The sequence below is a fragment of the Typopeltis vanoorti genome, chromosome 14 (assembly GCF_054136105.1).
Source record: "Typopeltis vanoorti isolate ZY-2024b chromosome 14, IOZ_Tvanoo_1.0, whole genome shotgun sequence".
In the NCBI taxonomy this organism is placed as follows: domain Eukaryota; kingdom Metazoa; phylum Arthropoda; class Arachnida; order Uropygi; family Thelyphonidae; genus Typopeltis; species Typopeltis vanoorti.
This window is the reverse complement of record NC_143562.1, coordinates 13,744,711-13,767,536: the sequence shown is the minus strand read 5'-3', so window position 1 is coordinate 13,767,536 and position 22,826 is coordinate 13,744,711. Positions and strand designations below refer to the sequence as shown.

The 22,826-nt window shown below is 40.9% G+C and overlaps 1 protein-coding gene across 10 annotated transcripts in view; it reads right to left on the bottom strand.

The window, feature by feature from the left end:
- Nucleotides 1-22,826, bottom strand: part of LOC150099238 (uncharacterized) — an 825,097-nt gene that overhangs the window by 90,614 nt on the left and 711,657 nt on the right. For 8 of the 10 annotated variants that reach the window (XM_090403353.1, XM_090403348.1, XM_090403355.1 and 5 more), the window contains 2 exons: nucleotides 9,971-9,997; nucleotides 9,480-9,515 (listed from right to left, as the gene is read on the bottom strand). In XM_090403353.1, the coding sequence (XP_090259479.1) occupies nucleotides 9,480-9,515; nucleotides 9,971-9,997 (63 nt within the window). The remainder of the gene's footprint in view (nucleotides 1-9,479; nucleotides 9,516-9,970; nucleotides 9,998-22,826) is intronic. The other 2 variants (XM_090403349.1, XM_090403357.1) reach the window with 1 other exon arrangement.

Below are 22,826 nucleotides of genomic sequence, written 5' to 3'. Positions count from 1 at the left end.
TTAGTTATTTACTAACTTTTAACTTGCTGGTAGCGCTTTTTAGCACTATGGGATTACTATTAGAGTCTATGGACTATAATTCTTTTTTTTCTTTTACAGATGCAGAGACCAAGAATGAGTTGAGTGATCCTCGTCCCCCCCCAGGACCCGACCTTAGGAGTGGAGATTCCAGGATTGGAAGACCCCAGAGTATTAACTAAAGTTTTAAAGGAGACCGTAGGAGCACTGAATCTTCTCCTTCACCTCCTATGGAGGGGATAGATTTCTGTTCGTCGTAAAGAACGTGATGACAAGGGACAAACTGTTAGAGGGTTTTCAAGTCCAGGGGAAGCAGGTGATCCCCACAATGGTCAGGTCCCAAGTGTGCCAAATTAAAATCAGCCGCTTCCCCATGGAATACATCGAAGCTGGAGACGACGTGCTCATACAAACATTTAATAAGTGGGGGAACGTGAGCAACATCAAGAAGAGTGTCTCCAAGGAAGACCACGCCTGGTTCTCCAGGGAAGTCACATTCACCATGGACATGCGGCAGCGTGTACCAAACCTTGTCCACATCGGTACGTCGCATGTCCTGGTACAATATCCCGGAGTACAAAGACAGTGTCTGCGATGTGGCTCAACTGAACATCTGGGGGAGTGACTGTCCCCCCCCCCCGAGCCAAGTGCTTCAACTGCGTCGGGCACATATCTCATCAGTGCCCACACCCCTGCCGTAAGTGCGCAAGCACCAAGCATACTGTAACATCTTGCTCTCTGCGCACATTTGCAGAGAGGGCGGGGACACCCACTGAGGCACTATCTCCGCAACCTGTAAAAGACGCTGGTGGATTTCCGGTTTTACCCACTACCATTGGGGAGAAGACATTTGCACAAACATTGCTGGGTAAAATAAAGTGTCCAATTGCAACAACACCAGCAGAAGAGACTGTTTTCCCTCCAGCAACAACATCCTCTGAGGAAGCAGCCCCCCCCCCGACAGTTCCATCATTCCACCACCATCATCGGAACAGGGACAAGAACATCACACAGCCGAGGGGAGCGCAGAAGAAGCTATGGATAGCACAACATCAGCTATCCCACTTTCATCAACATCAGAGGAAGCGTCTTCTGGGGATGCTATGCAGATCTCCCCTGCAGTAGCCAGCATCCCTCCTGCAGAGGAATTGAACACCAAAGAGGAGGAACAACTTCTTCCCCCCCCAAGGACCTCCCTAAAAAAAGAAACGAGGCGGCTTCTCCAAAACAGGAGAAAAAAACATCAGCAAAGTCGCCCCAAGGGAGGTCAGGACTCTACAACATCAGAGTCCGAGATGGAGGTGGAAACCTCCTCTTCCCACAAAAAAAGCATCAACTCCAGAATCTGACTGACTTCCAGTTTAGCTTGTACGACTATAAAATCAAAGACGACAGAATTACCAGCTTCAAGATCATCAATACCCAGCACGAGTTCGAGGTTCTCTCGAGCTCACGTACAAGGCTGGAAGCCGGTCTGCAGGATGCGGGATATTCTACCTCTCCCCTACAGATTGAAGACCTCACAAGATATGTACGAAAACTACGTATATAAAGACTTAGGCCGGGTTTAAATTACCTAAAAACATCGTAATGTCGCCACGCCTTTCTGTGTTGCCTCCCTCAACATCAAAGGGCTGCGTTCACCATCTAAACAGTAGGAGGTGTGGAAAATCATGCTAGCCCACAACATCCAGCTCTTGTTCCTGCAGGAGACCCATTTCTTCCACTACTGGGACATGCAGGAACTGAGCCAATAAGTACCCTGTACAATCATATTGGAGCTTCGGCACAAGTCACAGTGCTGGGGTCGGGGTACTTATGCTAGCCCCCCCCCCCCTCCTTGGAGCCTTCCATAACATCCAGAGGGATACAGAAGGGAGAGTCCTTGCCATCGACTGGAAGTACCGGGGCCGTACCACAAGGTACATTAACATCTACGCCCCGGCAGACCAACCATCTAGGCATGCATTCTTCCAGTTGTTACATAACTACCTATATGGTGCCCATCGTGTCATCCTGATGGGGGCCTTCAACTGTGTGGCAGACCTGGCCTATGACAAAGTAGGGAGTATTCCAAACACATGTACGGCTGGCTACAGGGAATTGGAAATCTATCTTAGGAACCTCCAATTGACAGACATCTGGAGGGCTCACAACCCCTACTGTCGGGATTATACTTGGACAGGCCGAGGCATCAGCACACGAACCGATTGCCTCTATTTGTCACCATCCCTTGTCTCCAGAGCCAAGACAATAAGGCACGTTCCAGTCAACTATTCCATCTCGGACCACAAATTAGTCGTGCTCAGGTATCATCCTTTAGAAGCTGTAGATGTTGGTCCGGGCCCCTGGAAGTTACCATCAGACTTCCCATCCCTGTTCTCGGCCAAGCTTATCCAACTGTGCTCCACCTGGTGCACTGCTGGCTGGGACTGGGACGCCTGGGCACGACTGAAGAATAACATCCAAGAAAACATGAAAAAATGGGGCCAGGAACGTGCCTTCCTCAGAAGAGCTCGGCTCCGGGACCTTTATAAGGAGAGGAGCTGGTTCGTGGCCAGCCAATGCCAAGGCTGTCCATGTCACAACGCCATCCGTGACATTAATCTCGACATTGAATTGGAGAAACAAAAGCAGGTGGAAGAAAAGAACATTAAGATCCGTCTCCACCTCCGCTCAGAAGACAGGCAATCGGCCGCTTTCTATAACAGACGATACGTCAACTTCCGGCAGGAGCGAACCATTACTACCATCAGTGAAGGCAGGCGTAATCACACCACAACACCTAACATCATGGACACCTTCTCGGGGTACTACAGTCAACTCTACCAAGACAACAGTGCCCCCACCCCCAAGGATTACTCCTGTTGGAACATTGACTCCTTCCCTGCACACATCCAAGCAGGGTTGGATGCACCTTTTACAGCGGCCGAAATAACATCAGCCTTCATGCGATGCCGTACAAAGAAGGCGCCTGGGCCAGACGAATTAGGCACAGAACTCTACCGAGAGGCCTGGGACCGCATCCTCCCCATTCTCGTGGCAATCTTTAACACCTTCCTTACCACCGGAAACATGCCATGGGAATTTCTGGAATGCCATACCATCTTCATCCCGAAGACCAACAGGGGACCCTTCCATCATCAAAAACTGGCGCTCCATCAGTCTGTCGAACACGGATTACAAGATCCTTGCATGTGTTCTCAACAACAGACTGAAGATCGGGATGAGGTACATCATCAAAAGTACACAAGTGTATGGTGTTCCTGGTCGATCGATGGAGTTCAATCTCATCCTCATCAGAGAAGTGCTACGTCTGGTTAACATCAAGAATTACTCTATGGCATTGTTGACTATTGATCTCAACCGAGCGTTTGACAGCGTCTGGCATTCCTTTCTCTTCAACATCCTGGAGAAGGTCGGGGTCAGCAGTGGACTCCTCAACATCATCAGAGGAGGCTATAACAACAGCCTCCTCTGATGATGAGGAGGAGGCTATAACAACAGCTCCACTCGCCTCCTCATCAATGGACACCTATCTGACCCCATTACCATCCAGAAAGGGGGTCAAACAAGGGTGTCCCCTCAGTCTGCTGCTCTTTGCTCTAGCCCTTGAACCATTCTGTGGGCTGTCAACAACTCTCATGCAGTTAGAGGAATTCCACTTCCTCTCACCATGGATGATTCCAAGGTAATCGCCTACGCAGATGATGTGGTGGGCACTCTTTGGGACAATGACTCCGTACTAAACTTCTTCAACATCCTAGAGAAGTTTAAAGTGTCGGGGGCTAACAGCCAACCCTGACAAAACTAAGATCAAGTTGCACAGAGTTTGGGACCTACACAACATCCCTGCAGGTCTCATCCCTACTGTCAACCCCCTCACCATCTTGGGGGTTCCGTTTGAAGAACAGCCCGTGCTCAACATAGAACATCTCGACAACAACACCATCGAGAAACTCAAGGACGGACTGGAAAAATAGACAGCTGTCATTCTCCTCTGGGGCTTCTGTCATCAAGACCATCATATGCTCTGCGCTTCAGCACGTCCTGAACATTACCAACATCAGCGAGGATCAGGAAATCCGGCTTTACAGGAAGCCCCTGAAGTTCTTCTGGGGCAGTCTACGCCAGGAAGTTGGCATTAAGATCCTTCAACTTCTGGAGAAGCTGGGGGGCTTCGGCCTCCCCTCCTTTAACATCAGATAAGCAATACCGCTTTCCATCTAAACAGGGTACTGCAGACTACACATCCCCATAGCTATCCTGTGCGGTATTTCTTGAGTCACAAGCTTCCCCTTTTTGGGATCCCAGTCCACCAGGGTCCCAAGGCAGACATTGTTCCAGAAGACTACAACAGACTGTGCCAGCTAATGCAACAACTCTGCTCATTGGGTGTGAACATCGCCGCGATCTGGAACAGTTATACATGGTACGACCATTTCTTCAACATCCTTCGTACCGATGTTCCGGATCTGGGGATCAACAACAACGAGATCCTCTTCAGCCACCTCTCCAAACATCGAGGCTACCCGTCGAGAAAGGACCTGGCATGGAGGATTGCATACGGACACCTTCCAGTCAACACCAACATCTGGTGGTTCCACACCACCCGGAATCCCTTTTGTGACTTCTGCGGAAGCCTGGACACCGTGATGCATGCCTTCTACAGGTGTCCCATTTCCATCTACATCTGGAGGAGGCTAAGCGTTGAGCTCTGCATCCCCCTCCTACTGCAGGAGCAAGTCATCTTCCTGCAGTTCGCTCCCTCAGCCAACAACAAGCAGAAGTTAGTGGTATTTATTATTAATGAGCTCAAATACCACATCTGGAAGGTAAGAAAGAGATTTTCTAATCCTACTAATCCTCCCAATCTGTTGGATCTCTTTCGGATTGTTCTCTACATGTTCTACGGTTCCTTAAGGAGGTTTTTACATCTCGAAAGGGAGGCTCTGGGTGACACCACATTTAAGATCAAGTGGTGTTCACCTCCAATCCTGTGCAATATCAGACACAACACCAACAAGTTCTGCCTGCTGCTGCTTTAAGATCTCCATCTGCAGCAACAGCTCCACTTCTAGTCATTTCCTTGGTCTCTGCATCCCCCCTGAGGTCTGTTTCGTTCCCTGGTCTCCCATGGGGGTAGTTTGGAGGAAAAACCCAGGCAGCGCAGGCCTACTCGAGGCGGGCTGCCCTGAAAGGGCGGGTCACCTGGGCACCGGCTGCCTCCGTGGTCTTTTCGATCTTGTGAGCCAGGGGCGCTCGAGGGCGAGGGTGAAAAGTTATCATCTGATAGCGTGGAGCTAGAAAGATGTGAAATATGAGCTGAGGCCTACACTTCCTTTTCCTACTTCCCCCCCCCCCACACACACACCTGCCCTTCCCATCCTATTCCTTCTCCTCTCCTTTTCCCCTTTCCCATCCCCCCTTATTTCCCCACCTCAACCTCACTGTCACTTCCCTTCCCTTCTTTCTCTTTTCTACAGGGGCACTCTGACCCCACCTTTTTCGTAGGTCAATGATGAGTTCCCCCTTTACTTTCACCTAAGCCTGGATAGCTGAGGAAGCTTGTCGCCGGTGCCCAGCAACAATCTCCCGGTTGCTGTTGTAACCGGGAGATTGTTGAAGGCATTACTTTTTCTCGTAAATATTTTGAAATTGTATAATAAACACTTACATATATTATTATTATTATCAAAATTAAATGCACAAAGGAGAATTCACAAAACACAAACTCAATTTATGAACGGGAATTTGGAAACGATTTTGTTTACTAAACAATGTCTGTATTCATTAAAACACAAACACGTTATCAAAACTCCCGAACTGGGTATTTGAATAAACAATAATGCCTTCTTTTTCGGCGAATTTCCAAGAACTTGCAACATTAAGTTCTTGGAAATGCAACATTGTTGCACTATCGATAAATACAAAAATTCGTTGCGACAGCTACAGTCTCTGGTCATTTGATCAACTACGAGTGGTAATATTAGTGTTAAATTTTTTTTGTTCAGGATTTCATTTGATAATAGGTAAGTTGTAGGTAATATAGGAAAATTATCTTTAATATGTTTTTATTTCGTTTTTTTTTTTTTTTTAATAATTAAACTAATTTTAATCAGGGTTAGAGTTTTACGGTCGAAAAAGCGGATAGCTGTTAGTTGAAAAAATGAAATAGAATGAAACTTCTTAAACATTAAAAGGACAAAATTTGAAGAAGCAGAAACAAAGACATCTGAAGATACAATAGAACTTTGTGAAGAATCAAATTTTTCATAAAGCGAGCCGGTTGTTAAAAATTTACCGACACACCACTGTGTACACCCCTTGATGGTACATGGCAGGAATTTGATGATGATGATGATGATGATGTATATTAGAAAACAATAATGAAGGAAAATGCTATATTTGGTTGGTATAATTGAATTACTCAAAGGTATAAAATTTGGAAGAGGAAGACGAGGCTTACCTTCTTTGACTACAATACTATTTCCCATTGTAAATATGAGCAAAAAAGTTATAAATTTTTCGAAAATTATATATTAAAAACTTGTCTATATTATACATAAAAACTTGCTTGCCATGTCAGTTCACACTTCACATCTGAGTTTCATCTGTTCACATGCAAAACAGATGAAACTCAGAAAACAAAAACAGCAACTCATGACAAATGACAACATTCAATTGGATTGGTTGACACAATAACCAATCAGAGCCTCTAGGTGCTGTTGTTTCAGAGCTCATCCTGCCTCGCCTTCTGAGCAGTTAAAACTACTGAATGCTAAGAATTTGGCCTGCCACACCATCTATACATTTTTTCAAAGGGCTCAAAGGTGTATGTATTTTGAACAAACACCTGGAGTATTAATGCGAATGTGATGCAATGTTTATGCATCATAAAGCGTCCTCTTCATGAAGCATTAGTATACTATGTTTACTTTTGGGAATCACGCGAAGTCTGGAAACAATCGGAAGAGTCTTTAACAGGAATAAATGCAAAAATATAATATCGGTGGTAGTGCTATTTGGTGGATGAGCACCACACACCTAGCACACCCTGAATATTCACCCCTGATGATACATCATATGCAACCTTTTCAACCTGAAGTGCCACAACCTTACATTTTGCAACATTCAATTGATAATCATTATCCTTTGCCCACAATGCCAATTTATTTAAATCATCCTGCAGGATATCTACCTTATTATTATTATTCAGGCCTCCATGGAGTCAAAAGACTCATTGTGGGATGTCCTTCCTAAGAAACACAAAGTCTATCAAGACTCATCGAGGGGAGGTCCCCCCTAAGAAACACAAAGTCTATCATACCACTCCTTAAACTCATTGATCATTCTCACTCTCACCACTCCATAAGGCAATGCATTCCATGGTTCAACCACCCTTCATGCAAAGAAACCACTCCTCGCCCTCTTGCTCACAGTTTCCTGTCGTAACTTTCAGGGATGGCCTCTTGTCATCACTCCTTCACACTGTTCAACCAAGCGAAAGAACTCCCCAGTGTCAACCCTGTAACCACCTCTCCTTCTTCTATCCACCAAACTCTGCAGTCCACATTCCCTCAACCGATCCTCATAACCAAAATTGTACAGTCCTGAAACCATCTTTGTTATCCACCTTTGTACCTTTTCCACAGTTATTTATCCCCTTCAAATCCTGGGGACCAAATCTGAGAACAATAGTCCAAGTGTGGTCTGATCAGAGTCTTATACAATGGAATGATAACTGTTTTATCTCTGCAGGTCAGCGTCCTTCTCATTATTGCAGCAATCCTCTGTGTTACCTTCACCACCTTTGCAATATGTCCCTTGAATTCCAGGTATCTATCAATCATCAACCCCAGATCTCTTGTCTCCCATACTTCCTCCAGTATAACTTCTCCCATAGAGTATGCAGTGTCCCATCGATGTTTCCCAAACCTCAAGACCTTACATTTTGCTGCATTAAACAGGCACCCCTATTCATTTTCCCATCTATCTAGCTTATTCAAATCCTCTTGCAGGACTGCCGCATCTGCACTATTACTAATAATCCTTCCAGCTTCGCATCATCCGCAAACAACTGAATATCCCCTTGCAATCCATGACAATGTCATTGATATAAAGGTTAAACAATATAGGTCCCAGTACTGATCCCTGTGGGACCCCACTTGTAACCCTCTGCTTCCTTGAAACTGCCCCACCATACACAACTCTCTGATACCTATCGGACAGCCAATCCTGAATCCAGTTGACCAATCTGGCATCCAGACCCATGTGCTGCAACTTAAATATCAGCTTATCATGTGGCACCCTGTCAAATGCCTTCGCTCAGTCTAAGAAAATGCCTTTCCCTCATCTAATGCTCTTGTAACTTTATCATAAAAGACTAGCATATTGCTAAAACAAGAGTGCCCCTTCACAAATCCATGTTGACTCTCACAGATAACATTACCCTCATCTGCCCAATGCTGTATACAGTCCTTCACTACTTTCTCCATTACCTTTATCAACTATTGCTTTCCCCAGTTTTGCATCATCAACAAACAACTGAATACCCCCTGTTAAATTTTTCCCTATGTCATTGATATACAAATTAAAGAGTAGTGGCACTAGTACAGAACCTTGAGGTAATCCACTAGTCACCATCATTCATCTAGACTCCAATCCACTATATACTACTCTCTGGTGTCTGTCCATCAACCAGTCCCCTATCCATGCTACCAGCCTCATATCCATTCCCAGTTTTAGTAATAGTTTTCCATTATTCTCTCAAATGACTTGGCAAAGTCGAGAAGAATCATGGCATAGTCATTACCTTTATCCAATTCTGCTGTCACTTTACTATAAAATGTGAATAAGTTAATAAGACAGGACCTACCTTTTACAAAGCCATGCTGCCCGCTATAGAGTATCACATCCCTATCTCCCCACTGTTGTATTTTACTTTTCATTAACTCTTCCAATACTTTAATGACCACTCCTGATATATTAATTGGTCTGTAGTTTGCTACCTCTGTTTTGTAAATACCTTTATGCAATGATACTATCTTATCCACTTTCCACTCACTTAGAAACCTGCAGAGCTGAAACCTAGATTGAACAACTTCATCAGTGGCAATACCAAATCTCTTGCACATTGATGTAGTAGACAGGCTGATATGCCATCGTGTCCCACTGCTGTGTTCGCATTCATATTTTTTTAATGTGAATGTGCTGAACACCTCCTGTTCATCTATGTCACTGTTGATATGCATCTCTGTAACATCAGCAACATGGTTCTCATAATTTCCCTATTGATGCCAGTAATGAATGGAATTGGATGCCAGTAATGAATGGAATTGAATGCCCATATAAAAATAATGGTTAATATCCTAAAATATCTGGGTAGTTAGCTCAGTACAAAATTAAAAAACAGAAAACTAAATCAATAAAAAGTTCATAAATTTTTAAACCTGACTTACTAATGGTCCAATATCTCCTTTCTCTCCCTTTGGTCCCTGAAATTATAAATGTTACTGACTGAAATGTGCTTCAAGCTATAAGAAATTAGATAATTACTACTACATATCAAATCTAACTAGGAATTAGTTTCTACAATCATTATTAACAGTCCTTAACAACCAACTGTTGATAAATACTCAAATCATCACACCACAGCTTGCTACCACATCACCCAACTTCACCAGCGCAGCAGCCATACAAAATGAAAAGCAATAAAGCAAAATAAAATATACATCCATAATATATGTGCACACACACGCATATCAAAAGCTGTTAGCAATCATGCAATTGTAAAAAAAAAGTAAATAAATAAAAAGAAATCAGGAGCAAAGCAAGCAAAGAAAGAGAGAGTGTGAGAGACAGAGAGAGATAGAGAGATGTCAACTCTTATGTTTCATTAATATGACACAATGCCACAATATCACCAGATGACTGCAGTCTGGATAGTTACCGGAAGCCCAGGTATGCCATCAGTGCCCTGTTAGAACAGAAGATAGAAAGGGTTAAACATGTTGCACTCAAAAAAAGACATCATAGTATAGTTAGTTATTAGTAACATTAATTTACATTTTAGAACAATACTAACAATCAAGAACAATAGATCACCAGTCAGGGAATGATTACTGTATAAAATTATCATGAACTCAAAACTATAATTAATTTAATTTTGAGCTCATAATAGCACAGTTTTTACAAGTTATCAAAAGAAAAACTAAATAAATCCACTGTTATTTCAGAGCCAAATAGCAAACAATATCTGCCTTTTGAAAGTTTTGAAAAAAGCGAACAAGAGCATGAAAATAGAACATTTATTTTTTCATGATATGTCTTGGTAATACACTACTTAAAAGACATATTACTCTTAACATTTTATAAATCCCAAATCTACCCAACCTTAGAATACTATTCTCACATCAGGGATGGTACAGTCAACCCTCCTATAATGCGGTACTCTTATAACACGGTTTCCATATAACGCGGAGCCAAAATTGCGACAGCCCTCCTATAACGCGGTTTCCGTTCAACAACATTCCATCAACTTAATTGGTTTAAGAAGATTCTCTATAGCATGAATTTATCTGTGTGTTAAATTTTTACAGTTGAAATTAACGGGGAATTCCCTTCTTTTTGATGAAGGTACATCACCATTTTCCAATTTCAGTTATCAGGGAATTCCCTTATAAGCGAAGTAACGATGCGAGATTGTTCACAGTGCTCTGTTTTAATGCTTAAAATAGACCGCATGATTGGCTGTTGCATATTTGCGTGAATTTTTTTATCCAATAGCGCTGCCGAACTTTCGCTGTTGCAACCACCCACTTTGTCATCAATTTTAAGTGCAACTTAGTAGGAAACTGTCTGTAAATCCGTGCAGACATACATATCACGATTAGTGTTCAATAAAGTGCCTTTTGCTCGCTTAATTTGTGTTATCGTAATTGGACAACATTACACAATACTGTAGGTAATATTTTTTATTTGTTGTAATATAATAATAATAAAATAATTGTTAACCCCAGGTTTGTATAATGTCAGACACAAAAGAAACAAGAAAACAGTTAAAAAGAAAGTTTATATCTCTTGAGGACAAAATCCAAATTTTAAATCGTTTAAAGGGTGGTTCCCATATAACACGGTACGAATCAATCTGATTCGTACTAATTCTGAGTTTCTTATAGCGCAGTTTCCATATAACGCGGCACGAATTAACCTGGTTTGCACGTTAAATCTGAGTTTCTTATAACACGATTTCCATATAACACGGTACGAATTAATCGCGTTATAGGAGGGTTGACTGTATACCAAAACCTTGCTCAGAAGGCTTGACTTGTCTGAAAGAGAGTTATTTGCTTAATAGATGACCTACCCCCCCCCTCTTTCTGCATTATCATTTCTATAGGTGTTTCCATGGATGCTGCTCATTTAAACTGGCTACCACTAGCATTCCTCCACTTCCCTCTAATCATGTGTGAACAAGAGCAGCTGCTGGTCAACATTCCCATACTGATCAGCTCTATATTCACTGAACATATTTCTCATTCTCTTCCTTTATTCCTTATACTTTTTTGTCCTTTGAAAGTCTTCCACATACAACCTCCAACTCTTCAAGAAGCATATTATTATTATTATTACGTGACACCTCCAAGGAGTCCAAAGAATCGTCAAGGAAGGGCACCCACTCCACAGCTCTCTGTCTCCACCACTCAATCCACCAATTACAGAATCTGCAACTACCATCATCAGTGTCATATTTTAGGGAAAGACAACATATACTAGAATATTAATTAAAAACTTTAATTAACCCCCCTCCCAACAAATGGTATTATAACTGTTCAGATAATAATGCCCTAACTACTGAACTTAACCATATTCTTAACACCTTCATAGCCAATAGCTACAACCCCAAAAAAATTAAAAAAAAAAAAAAAAATCAGCTGACGCCTTTTTATTCCCGTATACAGGAGTAGGCGAGGCCATTTAGCCCTATCTAACATTTGGAGACTGAGTGGGCAGTTCAATCTCCACTGGCACCAATCAGAGATAGATGGCCCAAGGCTATCACTAATTAAGCGGTATGCAGTGAAGAGAGATGGTTCAAATGTGCCGCCATCTCGTGGTCACTAACCCTAACACAATATATTTAATGTCTGAAATAATGTGGGTTCTACGGTCGATTTTCTTGAGTTTACAGGACGAAAAACACGAGTTTCCGGGAGGAAAAACCTGCTTGCCCGTGCCAGAGATCGACTAACTCGGGAACCGGTCGAAAAAAGGCTTAGAAAAATTTCCTCTAGTCACGACTAGACTCGAAACCAAGTCTTCCTTCATGCGGCCAAGCGCCGTGGTATGCAAACGCCACATCCAGTGAGCTACACAGGCTGACCCCCAAAAAAATATTAAAACCAATTAACCACACTCCCCCTTCATAACAGAAATTACTCTAAATCTGTCACCATTCCTTATAACCGGGGTACTTCTGAAAAGCTAACAAAAATCCTAAAAAAATATGACCTGACAACTTGTTACAAACCATATAAAAAATTAGCCTCTCCACCAAAGACCAGCCACTTTCCCTAGACCTACCTGGAGTATACCAGCCTTGTAGTTGCAAACTGTCCTACTAAGGCCAAACAGGCAGGACAGATAATATCAGGATATCTGAACATAAGGACTATATCTGGTTCCACCAATACAGCCACACAGAACTTGCTGACCATGACCATGCTTTGGACACCTGCCACAAAACATGCTAGAAGAAAGCCACTTTACTACACCGCAGCAAGTATAAATATTATTATTATTATTATTATTAAACAAGACCTCATGGAGTCAAAGACTCATGTAGGAGGTCCTTTTATCTCACACACATCTCATCATACCATGTCTTAAACACATTCAAACTCCTTGCAGACACCACACACTCAGGCAAGGCATTCCAATCACTCACAACTCTCCACGAAAAAAATCTGCCTCTCACTCCCCTACTCACACCCTCTTTATACAGTTTCCAGGGATGACCTCTGGTTCTCCCCCTGATCTCCCACTATTCTCTGTAGAACTTCTCCACCATTGATCCTATAACAACCCCTTATCAACTTGTAGGTCTCTATCATATCTCCCCTCTTCCTTCTCTCCACTAGACTCTGTAAATTACATCTTTTCAATCATTCCTCATACTCGAAATTCCAGAGGTCAGAAACTACCTTAATCAGTCGCCTTTGGACCCTTTCCAACATCTCTTCATCCTTCTGAACACCAGGTGACCAAATCTGGACACAATAGTCCATGTGTGGCCTAATCAAAGCCTTATACAATGGAACAAGAATCTCCCTACTTCTACACGTCAGTGTCCTCCGCATCATTCCCAGAAGTCTTTGTGTTGTTTTCACAATTTTGGCAATGTGTCCCCTAAATTTTAGATTCTTATCCACTATCACCCCCAGATCTCTTATTTCCTCTACTTCCAACAATATATTCTCACCAAGCATAAATTCTGCATCCCATCTTTGTTTTCCAAATTTTAAAACCTTACATTTTGCAACATTGAACTCACATCCCCATTTGCTTGCCCAATCACTCAATTTATTCAAGTCTTCTTGCAAGGCCACAACATCTTCACTACTCTTTATGGTTCGTCCCAACTTTGCATCATCTGCAAACAACTGAACATCTCCATCCAAATCTTCGCCAATATCATTAATATACAAGTTAAATAGTAATGGCCCTAAAACAGATCCCTGAGGCACTCCACTAGTGACTTTCCTTTTCCTGGATATTGCACCCCCATACACAACTTGTTGATACCTATCAGATAGCCAGTCTCCAATGCAATGCACTAATCTAATATCCAACCCCATCTGCTCTAGTTTGACTGTCAACTTATCATGAGATACTCTATCAAAAGCTTTTGCAAAATCCAAGTATATTACTGTATCCTTCTCCTCTGTCCAAGGAAGCAGTCACTTTATTGTAATAAATAAGTAGATTACTAAAACATGACCTCATTGACACCTCCTTTAGCAAATCCATGCTGTCCATCAAAGATTATACCATTGTTGTCAACCCAACTCTGGATCCTAGTTCACACAAGCTTCTCCAACAACTTAACCACAACACCTGACACACAGATAGGCCTATAGTTTGATGCTTGAGTTCGATCACCTCCTTTATGAAGTGGCACAATCTTGCCCTCCTTCCACTCTTTAGGGACTTGACCAAGTGCAAGACTCGTATTAAAAAAATATGTCACGGCAGGTGTCAACTCTCTGGCACATTCCTTCAGAATACGCGGTGATATATTATCAAGTCCCACAGCCTTATTTACATCTAGTTTACTCAACTCCCCAAACACCTCTTGCTCACTTACAGTCAGTCTCTCCTCCCCATCATCAACTGCCCTTAATCTCTCCATGAAGTCACATTCACAAGATTGAAAGATTTTTATGAACTGCTCATTAAGTATCTCCACCACATATTCTGCAACAGCTGTCTTTATACCATTTCCTCCAATCAATGTCATCCTTCCGTAATCATTCTTTCTTTTGCTGGCTACATATCGAAAGAACTCCCTAGGATTCTTTTTAGCTTCATTAGCTAACTGCTGTTCATACCTCTCTTTAGCTACTCTCACCAACCAAGTCACCCGCCTTGCCTGGTCTTTGTAGACCTCATGAAATTGGTTACTTCCACTTCTCTTATGCTGCCTCCACAATGCCCTTTTCCTCTGTATTGCATGCTGAATATCTTTATTCATCCATCTCACACCCCAAGCTGCATTGATCTCTTTTCCAGCTAACTCCTCATTCCATGCTATACCTGCACGCTGTCTCCTGAGCTCTTCATAATCACCCCCCTTGTAGTTCCACATATACCCTTGCACTGCTGGCAACCACCCAGGTAATCACCTCATGGTCACTTTCACCAACTGGTGGATGATTTGACACCTCATTTACAATTACATGAGATGACCAAATCTAAGACCCTTAATCCTCGTGAGCCCTCTGTTACATACCGTCTGAGGCAGTTATCCCTCAAAAACTCAAAAAAACTCATTTTCTTTACTTCCAGTTGCTATCTCATCATTCCAGTCTATATTGCCATAATTAAAATCACCCATAATGATCACCCTTTTCTTATTTGCTTGGCTTATTTGACTATACATTTCACTATCACCACCATCCACATTACCAGGTCTATAACAACATCCCACCAAGTATTTGATTCTATTCACCTCTATCTCACACCATACTGCCTCAAAACCACGGGCCCCATTTCCCTCTTGCATCTCTACCTTGTATGGACATAACTCTTTCTCTATCATCAACAGCACTCCCCCTCCCTTTTTACCCCTTCTATCCTCCCGAAACACATCATACCTTTCCATCTCTATTCCTGTCGGGATGTCGTCCTCATCTAACCATGTCTCACTTATTCCGACAATCTCTGGGTGCACAGATGCAATTAGTGCAACCATTTCATCCGCCTTGTTTCTTATACTTCTAGCATTGGTATACAAACACAACAGCTCATTTCTGGATCTACAGCTAGTTCCACTGATACCACTCACTCGATGTGATCTCTCCATGCTGGACTGGGGCCGTTTCCCTTTCTGCTTCTTCATTTTAGAACCCTTTGCAATTCCATCTGTTTCCTTTTGATCCCTGATCATCCCATTACTTTCCTGCCTACACATGTTCTCACCTCCTCTTGGAGCATCCACCTTTCTCACGCTGTGTATCCCTGTCCACCCTGAGCCTCCCCGTTTCCCTGCTCCTCTTGCACACCCATTCTCTCATTTTCTATACTCATACCACTCATTTCCCCATTCATTTCCACTTCTTCAATCTCTCCTGTCTTACTCTCCTGCTCTTCCACATCACTCCCCTCTCGATCTGATTCATTCTCTGTATTCACTTCTCTACTTTCCAGCAGCAGTCTCTCCAAGCGACTCACACCATAACCACTCAAATGCAGTCCATCGCTCCCATACAGCTCACTTCGTCCCTCAAACTCATTCCACACATTAACAAACTGTACTCCCATCTCCTCACACATTTCAGCCAGAATATCATTCATAATCCTTGCTCTCCACCTCATTTCACCACAATCATACCTAGGCAACACGCTGACTACCCTTCCTGTCACACTATTCTCTTTTATCTTTCCAAGCAGTCTTCTGACATTCATTTTGACATGCTCTTTGTTCTCTCTCAAATCATTTGTACCAATTAATACAAATAACTCTTTTGCTCGTTCCCGCCTCATATTTAATGCCTCAATCACTCTACTCATTTTACCGCCTGGAAAACATACCTTGTGCATTTTATCCTCTAGCACACCTTTAATAATGGAGTCGCCATACAACGCCACTCGCTCATCTTTCATTAACTCTTTCATGCCACCATGATTTATTTTAATAGTTTTGACCTGAATTCTCTTAATTTCATTCCGCATCCATTTCATTTCTTGCTTCATCCAATCCAATTCACCTTCTGAACCTCACGACACATTCTCTCTATCATTAAATCTTTCTAACTTTCTAACTCTCGACCACCTCTTCTCACTTTCCCTCTCATTCATCCTTCTTTGTTTCTGTACTTTCGGTCCAACATACGTCCAACTTTCACTATCATTCTTCTCACTTTCACTCTCATTTATCTTTCGTTGTTTCCGTACTTTCGAACTAACACGCGTCCAACTTTCGCTATCATTCTTCTCACTTTTACTGTCATTCATCTTTCTTTGGTTCACTACTTTCGTTCCAACATGCGTCCAACTTTCGCCATCATTCATTCTTTTTTCGCTATCATTCATTCTTTCGATTTTTTTTACTTGCGATTTCTGCATCATGCCATTTCTACTTTCATTCGTTCTCTCAACTTCGTTTCTTTCCGCCTCACTTTTGTCCCTTTTAACATCCGTTATGGTTGTCAAATCGCTCTTTTTCTTTTTTCCTGATTTTTTAACATTTTTTCGCCTCTCTTTCTCACCATCCTCTTTCAAACGTGCACTCACGACACAATCGGTACTAGAACTTTCTGTCATAAATTTCATATTCGCATTCATCAATTCCTCGTTCAGGTCACACTTCGCACTCACCCTTCTTCCATCCGCACTAAACATCCACAAATCATTTATGTAATCGAAGGAATACATATAACAGACCTCACACTTAACGAAACGACTGAAATCTAAATTAAAATCATGGAATGACAATGCCGCCGCCATTTTTTTTTTTTTTTCTGCAGGTTACTAGGTCTAATAATAACGATTTCGTATTTAGTTTAGGCAAGAAAAAACCCCACACTAATAATATCGGTAGCGTACAACGTTTACAGCCACTCTTACTTAACATTTATGCATATATACTTAATTATTCCTAGTAAAACTTATCTGAATCAGGAGCTCTTCAAATCGCATCCGTACCGCTTGGCCCGCTAGCGCCCTCCCTAGAATTGATCACAAGTTCGCAAGTATGAGAAATTATTCCTGGAATAAGTCTCAACTCTAAAAAAACTCCCCAAACCTCAACAAATTTGGATGCATGAGACTGTCCCAAATATGGGACAGTCTAAGAACATCAGCCCAACAGCCAAGACAACCTAATTTAGCCCACTAGGGGGCACCCTTAGGACTATAGGACTGACTTCAGTTGTGTTCTTCAGCCATATTTGCTTAGTGTTAGTGCCTGCATGCACATATCATTATTTTGTGATCCCTGAAGATGGTAATGTAACATTACCGAAATATAGGAAATATTAATTAAAGTTTTTAATTAATATTCCAGTATAAGTTGTCTTTCCCTAAAATCTGACAGTTATGTATTACCAATGTATAAGTTTATCTACAAGAATACCATCATCATCATCTACACTAATGCCATCTACTGACCACTTTCACTATTCAAATCTATGCTCATGGCGGGATTCGAACATGCAGCCTTTTGGCTGGAGAGCTGGTAAGCTAACCACTTGGCCAACCAGCCATATTAATGGATTATTTTCTTTTCTCTAATCATCTCATTCTTCATGCCTGTCGCTTGGTACAATTATGTTACAGGCCTTGAGAGCTTGTGTGTGGGGTTGATATTTATATATATTACTTTACTTAATCCTCCTCTTTTCTACCTTTACAGTGTCAAGGTAAGTATTCTTGTAACTGCAATCGTAACCCAAGGATAGGGTGGTTGGTCTTATGCCTCCCAGTGTGTCCTATGTCTGTACATGTGTGTGTTCATGGGGCCAGTTGGCCTGTTCTAGGGGACAAAAAAACTCGAGTTTCCAGGTGAAAAAATAAACCCTACCTCCATATATAGACCGGCTAACTCACTTTTTGTCGAAAGAGACCAGAAAAAAGTTCTTCATATAACTGATGAGAATTAAACCCAGGTCTTTCCGACCAAAAGGCTTTGTCTATACTGACTGAGCTACAGAGGCTAGTGTGTGTGTGTAAGATACTCTGCCCATATGTTTGCCTTTTATTATCTTTTGATTTTGATTTCACTGGTCTGACTGCTCTTGAACTGTTGGTCTGCATCAGAGATAGGTAGAAACTACCTGAATGCAACTCTAAATATACCATGCTAGTTCATATATAAAAGATGCAGTTTCTGTAAGTGAAAGCTTGATTGAAGTGTCAATCACAAGCAATTAAGAAAAAAGCCAAAATGTTTCTGTGTGGTATTGAAGGATAAGACATTATCCTTTCTTTTAATTATTTTTATTACAAGTCAAAGCCTTTTTTTTTTTGCTCTTTTTTCAGTGTATAGTGTAGTTTTGATTAATTATCGAGCATAACAATAATCTGAATAAAACTAGTTTCATGGATTTAACTTTCAACATTCATAATATTATACCTCTTACCAGAAATACAGTTAGGATTCCTTTGCTTCCCAATAGCCTCTTGTATTTTTTCTTCATCTCTTTAAGAGATTCAGATGACTATAGACCAGCAGAGGTGAGGTTATTCCACTTTGTCTCTTCTTGCCAGTCTGTTGTTCTAGTCATCCTCTGCATTATATATATACTATAATACTGTTGCAATGCATCATGGGAACTTTAATTTTGTTTGACCCATTAATATCTCTAGATTAACAGGTGTTGTGATACTGTATATAACAATTATGACAATCTCACCCTTTTTATGGGTGGAATTTTCATAAGAAACTTGATCCAAAGTTTTCATCTTTATCCAAATTTCAAAGAAAGTTGTGAAGCCCTTTTACATCGCCAAATCTGAATCGGAACAATTGTCTCTCTCTCTCCCAAACATTTGGGAGATAGATTCTTATCTTATGTAACCATCAAAAATAGTTTTAATAATATTTTAATAATATTATTTATTAATATTATTAAATATTAATAATAATAATAATAATAATAATAATAATATTAATTTCTAGCACACGCAACAGTTTTTAATTGGTAAACCACTGACTGCTGTATGTATCTTGTATTCCCGTTCCTTTGATTTGCTCATTTCTACACACTGATGATGTACTATTATTTTCAGTGCGAAATATCTGTACTTTCATTTCATTAAAGTTAATTACTGTGGTTATCATATAATTTGTTTATAGTCATGCCACAGGTACCTTTAAAGATTAGATTTATCCATTTCTTTTTTTTTTTACTTTATATTATGCTTATAAAGAAACAAATCAGATAAAGAAGTCCAAAGAAAATAGCCCAGTGGAGGCAAGTCTTTGGAGTATTCCTCGTTAAAATTCTGGCATCTCTGCACTACTGAACACACTGTTCTTATCAGTATTTCCCAGCAACTACAGAGTCTACAGTCCATTAAAAAAATTACTAACTTTCTTCTTTCTATTTGGTTGTATGCACTCTGTGTGTGTGTGTGTGTGTGTGTGTGTGTGTGTGTGTGTGTGTGTGTGTGTGTGTGTGTGTGTGTGTGTGTGTGTGTGTGTGTGTGTGTGTGTGTGTTATGCATACAATGTAGTCATTAGTGAAGATGTGAGAGGTTTGTAATTGGAGCAAGTGATTTCCATTGTTCAAAAGTGTGCCCAAAAAAAGAAAGTGCCAGAAGTATTGGCTGTGTCAAAGAATGTAGTTACATTGGCTGTGTCAAAGAATGGCAGAGAATGTAGTTACTCAAGTGAGTAAAGATCAAAATTGAAATGATGAGCAAGTCAGAAGAAAAATAATACAAAAGAGGTGGAGGGATAAGGAGAATGCTGAAGTGGCCATAATGCTAGAAACAGTACACTTACACAGAATCTTTTACAGCATGAATTGTGAGCTCCAACAATTGGAGAAATGTCTTTTGCAAGTAAAATTACATGGAAGAGAAAGAAAGTAAACAGATGTGAGAAGAAAAAGAAGAGTGGGAAAAGAATAAGGAGACAATACTATATGGCAATTATATGATTAAAGATGTGCTTGATGAGAATATGACAAAATCGTGTTTTCCATAATCTGTTATGGATGCTTGGACATTGATTATCACTCATGTTGGTGTTTAGTGGAAAAAACACATCTGAAGATAAAAATTACTAACCAAATTTATTTACCAAATAAATGATTAGGCAAATATTTTGTCTTAGTAACCAAGGCATCTTTATGGGCACAAAGAAATACAACTAAACATGGCATGCACAGTAGTAGGAAGGTAACTACAGACTGAGTATGAAAGGCAGAATTCTACTTCTAACTGGCACCCTCTATTGGTAAAGTGATGGAATATTGCTGAACGTCTCAAGATTGATGGTCTGCCAGATTTTACGCAAAGTGAGCCAGCAAAATGTTTCAATTTGGTGAATGTTGCAATGCAATGCCAGATTCAAGAAATAATCTCTGTGATTTATATTTGCTCCTATATAAAAGGAAGGTTTTGTTACATTGGATCTGGTGATTCATATCCATGGAATGGCATGGTCTACTGCTCCACAGTGGCGGTAGTGCATGAAATGGATGTAGTTTCTGAGTTTCTCTATATAGATATTAGCCGTTCTTTCTGTTTGCCCAAAATATGAAGGTTTGCAGGTACAGAGGATCTGTAGAACCCAGGATGGTCAAGATGATGGAGCAAATCTTGACCATCCTGGGATCTAACGTAATCTAACATGTACACATACAGCAAATTTTGAGTATGGCTTGAAGGTCTGTATATCATTTCTTTTTTGAACACATGAGATTTTTTTTGAGATGCCCCTGATTTGAGAATGGAAATGGATATTTTGTATTCTAGATTTTGTAGGGAGTTAGGGTTATGATGGGGAAAGATTTGTTGTTTTTATGAAGGAGAGAGTCAGTGGTTAAAATATGTCTCAGATGTGGTTGAGTTCTATGGAGAGACTAGTGATGTCAGAACAAATGGTTCTAACTCGATCTACTAAGGTTTTGATGACACTACGTTACTGGGAGGAGTTGTAACGTGATAGATGATGGATGAATTTTCCAATATGGGTAGGTTTTTTATAGACTTGAAAAGGAAAATGCTCCATTGGGCAGTCAGATGACCACAGTGTCAAGGAAGGGCAGTTATTGTTTTCCTTTTTAATGGTGAAAGAAATTCTTTGGGATTGGCTGCTGAGGTGTGCTAAGAACATTTCCAACATATTTCAGCTATGTAGTCAAACAAAGAACATCATCCATACAGTGTAGCCATATTGTGGGTTTGAGAAAGGTAGAGTTTAGAGTTGTGTTTTCAAAGTGTTCCGTGAAAAGACTGGTAAGGTGGGGTAAAGAGAGAGAGAGAGGCAGAAAGTGGGAGCTCATATTAGCTGTGCTTTCAATTGGCTTGCAGGCTTTTTCCTGCAATGTAAAATAGCCAGAGTTCTTGATAAAACTGAATAAGGCTGCTGCTACAGGAAAAGAGATTCTGAATGATGTCTGAGGTTTCTTTTAGGGGTACATTAGTGAACAGTGAGGATATATCAAAACTTGATATATCATGACCTGCAATGAGAGAGTTCTTGGAATAAGTATTTGGCCACTTTATAAGTAGGATAACCAATACCGGCCACTATAGGTCTCAAGGGCGTGTTCTCTTTGTGTATTTTTGGTAATTCATAAATTCTGGGTTGTCTAGCATTATAAGGTTTAAGTGTTTTGATAGTTCAGGAAGCCAAGATGTAATTTGTCTAATAATTTTTGAAGTGCTTTTTTGGTTTTTGTGTAGGATCAGCATCACTTAAGTGGTGAGTAGACTGATCTCTGAGTAGGATCCCCATTTTTTGATTACATATAGAGCAATAAAATATTATCATAGCATTACCCTTATCTGCTTTAGTATTATGAGATTGTGGTTTTGGCAACTTTTTAAGTGTGACATTTTAAGTTCTACATCAGTTAGATTCCTTTTTGGAGGCTTAACAGATTTTAAAATGCTGGCCACATCTAGCTGGATATTTTTTGGCAAAGTGGGAGGAAAAACTGTAGATGCCTGTTTTATTCCTACCATTATTTGTAGATTGGGTAATCTTGGAACTAACTATGACAAAGTTATGGCCAAGGCTCTCAGTCTCAGCCATAACTGTTACAGATCACACTCCCTCCCACACGAAAAACTGTGCACTTGAAATCTTGCTTGTCAAATCTAATATTATGGTCAGTTTTGCTATAGTTTTTACTATGAACTCTGGCTATTTTACATGCAGGAAAAAGCCTACAAAGCAGATTGAAGGCACAGCTAATATGGGTTCCCCCTTGCTCTCTTCATTCTCCCCTTGTGTATTTTTTCATGGAACACTTTGAAAACAGCTCTAAACTCGACTTTTTTCAAACCCATGTTGGGAATATTTCCAACATGCCTGGACATGTTGGAAATATTCTTGGTGCATCTCAATA